This window comes from Euphorbia lathyris, chromosome 8 (genome assembly GCF_963576675.1).
Source record: "Euphorbia lathyris chromosome 8, ddEupLath1.1, whole genome shotgun sequence".
Classification (NCBI taxonomy): Eukaryota; Viridiplantae; Streptophyta; class Magnoliopsida; order Malpighiales; family Euphorbiaceae; genus Euphorbia; species Euphorbia lathyris.
The window spans coordinates 59524470-59532985 of NC_088917.1; the positions used below are offsets into that span (position 1 = coordinate 59524470).

General features: G+C 33.1%; 1 protein-coding gene across 1 annotated transcript; it reads left to right on the forward strand.

The window, feature by feature from the left end:
• The first annotated feature begins 2161 nt into the window (after nucleotides 1-2161).
• LOC136202061 (uncharacterized) lies at nucleotides 2162-8516 on the forward strand. Its single transcript, XM_065992509.1, has 4 exons — nucleotides 2162-2393; nucleotides 2582-3000; nucleotides 5379-5483; nucleotides 8106-8516. The coding sequence occupies exons 1-4, from the start codon at nucleotides 2294-2296 to the stop codon at nucleotides 8280-8282; spliced, it is 801 nt and encodes a 266-aa protein (XP_065848581.1). The 5' UTR covers nucleotides 2162-2293; the 3' UTR covers nucleotides 8283-8516.

Consider the following 8516-nt stretch of genomic DNA (forward strand, 5'->3'; position numbering starts at 1 on the left):
TTCCAGATGGTGGATCAAGACTTGCACAAAGTCAGCCGGTCTTAGGAAGAGGCAGTGGTAGGGGGCGATGTACAAGTAGGGGTCGTGGTAAAGGAAGGACAACTGTTGTACCACATCAGTGCCTACATATCAATTTAGACCACCAAGAACAAGAGGTTACGCTGCACCAACAATGTCATCCACACAAAGAAGCAATGATCCTGAAGAGCCAGGGCCAAGCAGGATTATGCGCATAAGGAGGACATCGTGTCTAGAAGGAATGGCAACAAGATTGGGTGCTGGGGGACCAGTTAGTGACAAGTGAAGAATGTTGAGTTTTCATGTAAATGGTGGACATGTTTTTGGTCATGTAATTGGTGGATATGTTTTTTGTGTCATGTAGATGGTGTACATGTTTTTGTGTCATGTGAATGCTTAACAGGTTTTTGTGTCCTTCAAACTTGGACAAGTTTTTGAGTCCTGTGATGTTGGACAAGTTTTTGTGTCCTGTGATTTATGGCATGTTTGTTGTGTCATTAGCAGGTTGGGCATGTTTTTTGTGTCCTTAGCAGCACCTTGTAATGTTGGTCATGTTTGTGTGTAATTATCAGGAACATGAATGCCAATATAATGGTTTGCAAATATTGTTGACTGTAATGCTTTTATCTGTGGCAATTATAGGGTACAAAATGTGGTTTGCACTATTTTTCTGTCATACTTATATCTGTGGCAATTAGATGGTTAATTTCAGGAAACAAAATGTTAAGTGTCATGTTTATATTTGTGCCATTTATAGGGTACAAAATGTGGTTTGCACTTTTTGACTCTAATGAAACTCTAACAAATGGTTACACAATTGATTTTTAGGCAATTAACACAAACTGATTTGTGTCAATTTCACACAAACTAGTCTTATTAAAACACAAACTAATTAGAATTAAGTGGCATATAACACAAAATGAACACAAAAAACACCATTTTTCATTCATTCAAACAACAATTACACATGACTAGATCATCTGTGACATTAAGGCATCAAGCCAACCATGGCTATATCATCATTTTTCCTAACATTTGTGAAACTAAACATCAACACAACAATGAAACACAATGTGACCACTAATACACACCCCTTTGACAAATGGTATTTCGTGTTCTGGTACTGCTCCACAATGCCTTGTAGGTAGACAATTTCTGCCGACTTGCAAGCATTAAGCTCCTCCAACTCCGTATTCTTCTCTGATAAATTCCTTACTTCGTATTGCAGTTGAATCTCACGAGCACGCCATTGCTCGATTTCGTCCTCGTACTTGTTGATTGTTTGCTTCATCTCTTTCATAACGTCCCTTCCTCTGGCGCATACAGGAGGATCAATCCAGTCGAAAAAACGACATGCATCTTCATTGGGGTATCTAGAACAACCTACGTACCTCCTTCCCATGTTATTCAAAGACCAAGCAGTTCTTCTCCGTGCTCTATGCCCGCAATAACAGTGAATGCAATTCCAATGCGTGTTCTGTGTGTTCAAGCTCGAGGAAGAAGACGATGAACTCATGGAATCCTAAACCAATCTTACCCTTCCTTCTGCAACTTCAAACGACCGCAAACATCTTCTTAGGCTGCGAATTGAGGCGAAGAACAACCCAAGCGACTGATTTATATTGGATTGAAGATTTTTACGATTTAGGTTTAAGAATCGTAGGATTTTTAGCAAAATCGAATGGATTTTGGGTATTTGATGTATTATTGTGTTTAAATTCGATTTTCTACTATTTATATTTTTTATTTTTTTAATGACAAAATTGCCCTTGGCCACGTCATCACCCTTGACGGAATTCCAGCCGTTTCCTCGAATTTGGTAACGGTGCCAAGCACCGGGATGAGTTTGTAAAAAAAAATACCACAGATACCATATTGTAAAAAGTGCAAACCACAGGGTAGTTTTTTTTTTGTAATTAACCCTATATTTTTTTTTATAGTTTGAACTAAGCCGGTTACTGTTTTTTTTTTCTGTTTATTATTAAAAAAACAAAAAGTTCCTACTTAAAAAACTCATTTTCATTTTCATGTATAAAACATAAATATTAGTAATTCTGTAATCTGCATATTTGTCAGCAGTTCAATGGCCTTTATTGATGTGTCGTTCAATGCGGTCCTTGAAAAGATCCCGCGAATTTTGTTATCCCCCCAATTAAATTAACCACCGATTACCCTTTTTATATAAGACAAGACAAACCTCTCCGCTTTGGTTTTGCTATCTTCTTCTTCTTCTTTCCCTAGTTCATCTTCTTCTTATTCTCTTTCCATAGTTTCCATGGAGTTCAGATTCCGAGCCGTCGATCGCAGACCGCCGGCGTATTTCTCTCCCTCTCCCTCTTCCAGCAATGGAACCTTCTTTCAACAGCCACCACGAGGTTCGTATGATTTCTTACTTCAACTCCCCTTTGGCTCAGTAGATCGGAAAGTAGGGAAAAAGTTCAGTTTCTGTTTTTTTTTAATCCCTAAAAAACTCAAATCTCTGCGCTGTTTGGCTACTAAGAAGGAAGCGTTTGATTAATTTTATTATAATATTTGATACTCAACTGTTATTTATCCCTCTCAGTTGCAACCAATCAATTTATGGAGAGGAGACCAAACGCAGAGCTCATGCGAAACGGAATGGTTGAACGGCAGATCGAGAAGGATCTCATCAGAGCAGAGATAATGGGCCGACGGCGGCGAGCGTTAGAATACGAGGTGATGAGAGAGCTGATGATGGAGAGGGAAACGACAATGCATATAGCAAATAGAATCGGAGGCCGTCCGGTCGAGGAAAGACCGATAATGCAGCTTCAAGTTCAACCCAGGGTGGCGCCTTTCCCTTTACTGAACGAGTTTGATAACCGCCGGGGTGAAGAGCGTTTTCTACTTCCTGCTCGTAGCGTGTTTGATCCTCCTCTGCTATCACGGCAGGTTTCTGAAACTTCGTTGCTGCCTGTGCCTGATTACAAGCGTGCTCCAGAAGATAATTTCATAATGCTGGTTAGTACTTACTATTATTCTTCTTTAGGTATAATTTCAAAATTTATCCCTTTATATCTAAGTTTGCAGATAATAACAATTTTTATCCCTAACGAAAAAATTGAACATACTCTAAATATTTTAAATATTTTGACAAAAAGATTATACCTTCTATTTGTTTGGATTAGTTTGTAATTATTAATTAAATAATTATCAATGTTTAGAAGTACAATATAATACACCCTCCGTTTCATATTATTAGACGTTTTGAAGGATTTCACACAAATTAAGAAATTTATTAATAGAGCTAACAATGACTAAATTACCCTTAATTAATTCTGATTCACATTATTATTAAATTAATTGCTTGTTAATCTTTCTCCCATTAAGATTTTAAATCTTTCTTTCTCTCTTTTGGTGGTTCACGTTTAAAATTGTCTAGGAAACTGAAAATTACAATTAATTAGTTGGAAATAGGAAGGTTCATTAAGAAAGTATACTTGGAAACTACAAAGTTATACTTAATAGATAGTTGAATGGCTAATGAAGTAAAGGGTATAAAAGGAAAAAAATGGCTAAAAGTACATTGATATTGTAAAGCGTCTATTAATTTAGAAAATAAAAAGCACCCTAAAACGTCTAATAATAGGGAACGGAATAGTAAAATAACAGTTAAATACTCTATTTATGTATAATTTAAGTAATTACTCGGTTTGGAACTAAAGATCTAATTTAATTTAAACTATTTGAAATCTTAATCATTTAAACTTTTTAATTGGTCAAATTTTTTGAAGTAGGGATAAATTTTTTGTTTATAAATGTTGGGAATAAAATAATTTCATAAAATCTTATAAATTCAGACATTATCCATTCTTCTTATTTTCTTGCTACTTTTGACTTTTGATTGACTGTATTTTGTTATGATAATGGGACAAATATGTACTTGTTTATTTGTTTTTTTATTGTTCATCTAGGATTAAGTTCAATTTGGCCCCTTAACTTATCTTTATAGATTTAAATAGTCCAAAATTAAAATTTACGTACAATTTTATCCTTCAACCAGTTGTAGTCAAATTATTGGACATGTTGCATTTCAGTTCAGCATATGTTTAGTGAGTTTTTGACGCATTAATTTTGGTCAGTTTTGATCACATACACCTTAACGATCAAGTAGAATTTGCTCATTCACCGTTAGATCTAGGTTTATTTTATTTATTAAGGTGCATGTGAAAATTCCTGAATTTTGATAAACCACTCTTTCAATTTTGAAGTAATTGAACAATCAAATTGGTACTTAAAATTAATTTAGGACTAAAATAGTTATGAATTCCAAATTTAAAGACCATATTGGTCCTTGTGCTATTTATCTAAAATGGCATCACTTTTGTTGCTTTCATTGTCTGATATGACTTTTTTTTTTTTTTTTTGAAAGATATCTCATAGAAATTTGAACTTTGGAAAAAAATCTTATCTTTTTCGATTAAAAAGAAAAATGCTCCAGCTGTTCCTAAATTTCTGATAGCTTTTCCAGCTTTCTTTTCCTCGGGTTTAGAGGGGTTAGTAAGGGTTGATAGAAACCCTTGTTTGGGAGGAGGAAGGGTTAGTAAGGGTTTCTACAAACCCATGTTTGGAACATAAAAAAATTAGGAGGATAAGAGTTTGGAGGGGTTTTGAAGGGTTTGTTTTTAACAAATTGCATCCAATTTTGAACCCTCCAATTTGGTGGGTTTGGAAGGATTAGAAATTACCCTTCCCTTTCCTTCCCTTTCCTTACCCTTCTCTACCATTCCTACACTTCATCCAATCAAGTCCTTACAGTTTGCTTTCTTTAAATTTTTTTTTTGTAGTTGATCGGATTTTTTTCTGCAAAAATACTTAAATAAGTATGTCATTTCCTCTGTTGCATCAGAGTTTTTATATTAAGCACTAGGTCTTCCATATCACTTGGAGGATCTCCGATTCACATTTGGACACGTGTATTATGACCTCATGTAATATTTAAAATAGTGGAACCTCTTATAATATGTGGATCCATATTACACGTTTCAAAATATGTATGAAAGGTCCTTCGAGTGACATTGAGAACCGGGTGCTTCTAATAATTTCCAGTTCGGTGGAGCCTTATTAATTCCTTGAGAAGCAACTTTTTTTTCCTTATATAAAAAGCGAGAAAACTTGAATTCATTCAGTACTGTGTTCCTTAAAAAGTACACGTTTTTTTTTGGTAAATTACATATGGCTACTCAATTTCAAAACTTGTACAAAAGAAAAAGGTACCCAACTTTACTTTTACTGGCATAAAAGTCACTCATTTATCACGAAAAGAAGCATCTCTTTGGCATTTAGTGTATAAATATAATAGAACAAAAAAAGGTGTTGCCTATGTTTATGTGTTGCAGAACAAGGGTGAACCCAAAAAGTTAAGGGAAAAGAGGAAGGGCAGTCCAGGAGGTGGTGGTTTAAAGAAGAAAGGCAAGAAAGAATTGAGTTGTGCCTTATGTCAGGTAAGTGCTACTAGTGAAAAACTTCTCAATGAACACCTCCAAGGAAAGAAGCATCAAGCTAAACTAAGAAAGTTGAGATCAAATAAGAAGAAAAAAAAAGCAAGGTCACAAGAAGCCAACAGGAAAAGAAGATTAAAATAAATAATAAATCAAGTACTGCACATACTTAAATAATTTATTAATTTTTATATTTTTACTTAATACATTATACATTGTTCATTAACTTTTGTTATACTCTAATATTTGAAGGATTAAATTGTAAAATATAACAAAAGTTAATGGCTAGACATTGTATTATTAAATAGTGTATTAAGTAAAAGTGTAGGTATTAATAAATTATTTACTATTAACTTTATATGCACATATGGTACGTATGATATATGGGTTGTAATATTGGCCTTATTTTGTGTACATCTAATCAAATTCTGGCTAATTGACCAGAAATGTAACCCATCTCTCTTCCACTGCTTGACATTGACGTGGTCTGTTAAGTTGACTAGCAAATATCATCTTTGACTAGTTCATCCCAACTAAATTCTTAATGGTTTATTGAGCTTATATTAGTGAGGTTGGTTGCAGGGGCGGATCCAGCCCAGAGCCTGGGGGCCGAAGCCCCCCGGCCATCGGCTCCGCCCTTGAATGTCGTTATTTTTTTCCCGTGTAGCCCCCTCAAATATTAGTATATATTTAACCTATGTAGTATTATCTCAAAAATTTAAAGTAGTTGAGTTGGTTAAGAGCCTTATTTTAAGGTGAGAGGTCATGAGTTCAAAACACACCAAACTCATTTTTTGTTTTTATACGAAGTTATTTTTATTATATTTTTTTTTAAGAATTTATTATCTCTTTTCTGTAAAACAAATCAATTTTTTATTTTGAGATTCAATTTAACTTAATTTCTAAATTAAATTTTATGAAAATTATAAAAAAAATTATAGCTAAAAATAAATAAAAAGGTGTGAAAATGTTACAATTTTTAGCTAACATACCAAAACCATAAAGTTTAAGTATGCTAAAAGCTTAAAAAAATATCCACCCCTAACAGACTGGACTTCGCCTAAAATCAGTCCTCCCGGACGTCGATTCTTGGATCCGCCACTGGTTGGTTGGATTCAAGATTTTTTTAAAAAAATTAAAATTTTACAGATGATACAATTTGGTTCGATTGTAAAAAAAAATTACAATTCATTATGGATGTTTCTATTCAGTTATTTAGTTGATTCAAGAATCTTCAACATATCACTTCAATAATAATAACAATTTGAAAATCGGTTAAAAAATTTACTTAATATAAGGTTCAATTCAATTTTGATTTTTTCTTATCTAAATTTAAAATTTTCAAAATCTGTTCTCATTCTTAGATATAACCACTAATATATTGTCCATTGGATATAAGCTTTTTAATAATTTAAGTTAGTTCCATGAAAATTGAGTTATTTTCAAAAATATTGTCAACAATTACCAATTAGGTTTTTTTTATCTTATTGCTTAAAAATCAATTAATTTTCTAACTTTCTAAAATCCTCAATTAGATCTAAAAAAAATCTATAAATATATGTTAAAACCATCAATTAGATTCCATCCATAATTATCATAACTTTTGATTTGATTATTTTATATTTTCAATTCAATTTTTATCAGTGTTTTTTATATTTTAAATTTTGATTTTTGGTTTAGTTTCAGTAAAAAAATCAATTAAACCAAATCAAAATTAATATATCATACCAAATTATTTTATATATGTATATATACCAAATTAAAATATCATGAGTTCCTTTAATCATTAATTAGCTTTTAAGATGTAAATTGAGGATCTAATTAATGATTTTAGAAGGTTAGAGATCTAATTGCTTTTTAAAGTATACATTAGGGAGCTAATAGTAGATAATCCTTTAATCATGACCTATTAAACAATTATATTTCTTTTAAACAATGTTGAGACATTTAGTATATAATTTAAGCAAATTCATGGGTAAATAGAACATATGCAACCTATAGGAGGCACTTGATTTTATGGACAAATATATGAGGTTAAAGATTTATGAGGAAATTACATATAAAACCACAGTTTTGTAATTTTAATTGTACTTTTATCAAATATGTAGTTATTTTTTTAAAAAAAAGAAAAAGAAGACACTGATTTCGCCCTTTGAAATTGGATGCTAAAGCCTTTTTTTTTTTTTTTCAAATATGCTAAAAACACTTTTAGTTTTTAAGCGCTTGACATTTTAAGAAAGGGCTAATTACAAATTTAGCACCCAACTAAAATGGTCTATTTATATATCCAACCCACTTTGCTTCCATCTCACCAAATTAGACACTTTCATCCACTTTGGACAAGAATACCCTTATTTCAAACCGACGAAAAGACGGTGGTTTATAGAGAGAAGAGATTATGTTTCGTTCAACCTTTAAAGGATTAGTGTCTGTGGAAGAGGATTAGGATGGAAAGCTCAAAAAATGAGAAAAGAAAAAAAAATATAACAATTGAACTCCTGCGATGTCGCATCTGCAACAAGAGTTGTCACATTTGCGACGAAATGCGATAAATTTCGTCATAAATGCGACAACAATGGAGGAAAATGGAGGAAAATTGAGAAAATTGAAATGATACCATTACAGATGAAGAAAGAGGCAAGACCAGCGAGAAAAGCAGGTGTACTTCCGAGGACACCGCGTGTGAAAAGCCCTAGCGAGAACCACCAAGTCCAGGAGCACAACCATGCGGGGCGTGTTAAGGGTTACGCGGGGCGTGCCAACGCTGGAGAATACTTCCTCAGCAAGTTCTTCCTGCCATAACAACGAGGACCACTTACCAAATTACTATTTAGTCCTTCCTTTTATTTGCTAAATTACTTTCACCACTTTTTATTCCTATTTTACCCTTAGGTTTAACTATGCTTGTAACCCTAATGTGGGCTTTTAGACTTTTCATTTCAGATTTAGGGGAGTATATAAACTCCTCACTTTGTAATGTTTAACAACTTTTGATGAATTAAGACATATAGCCTCCATTGGAGCCAAGGTTTCTTC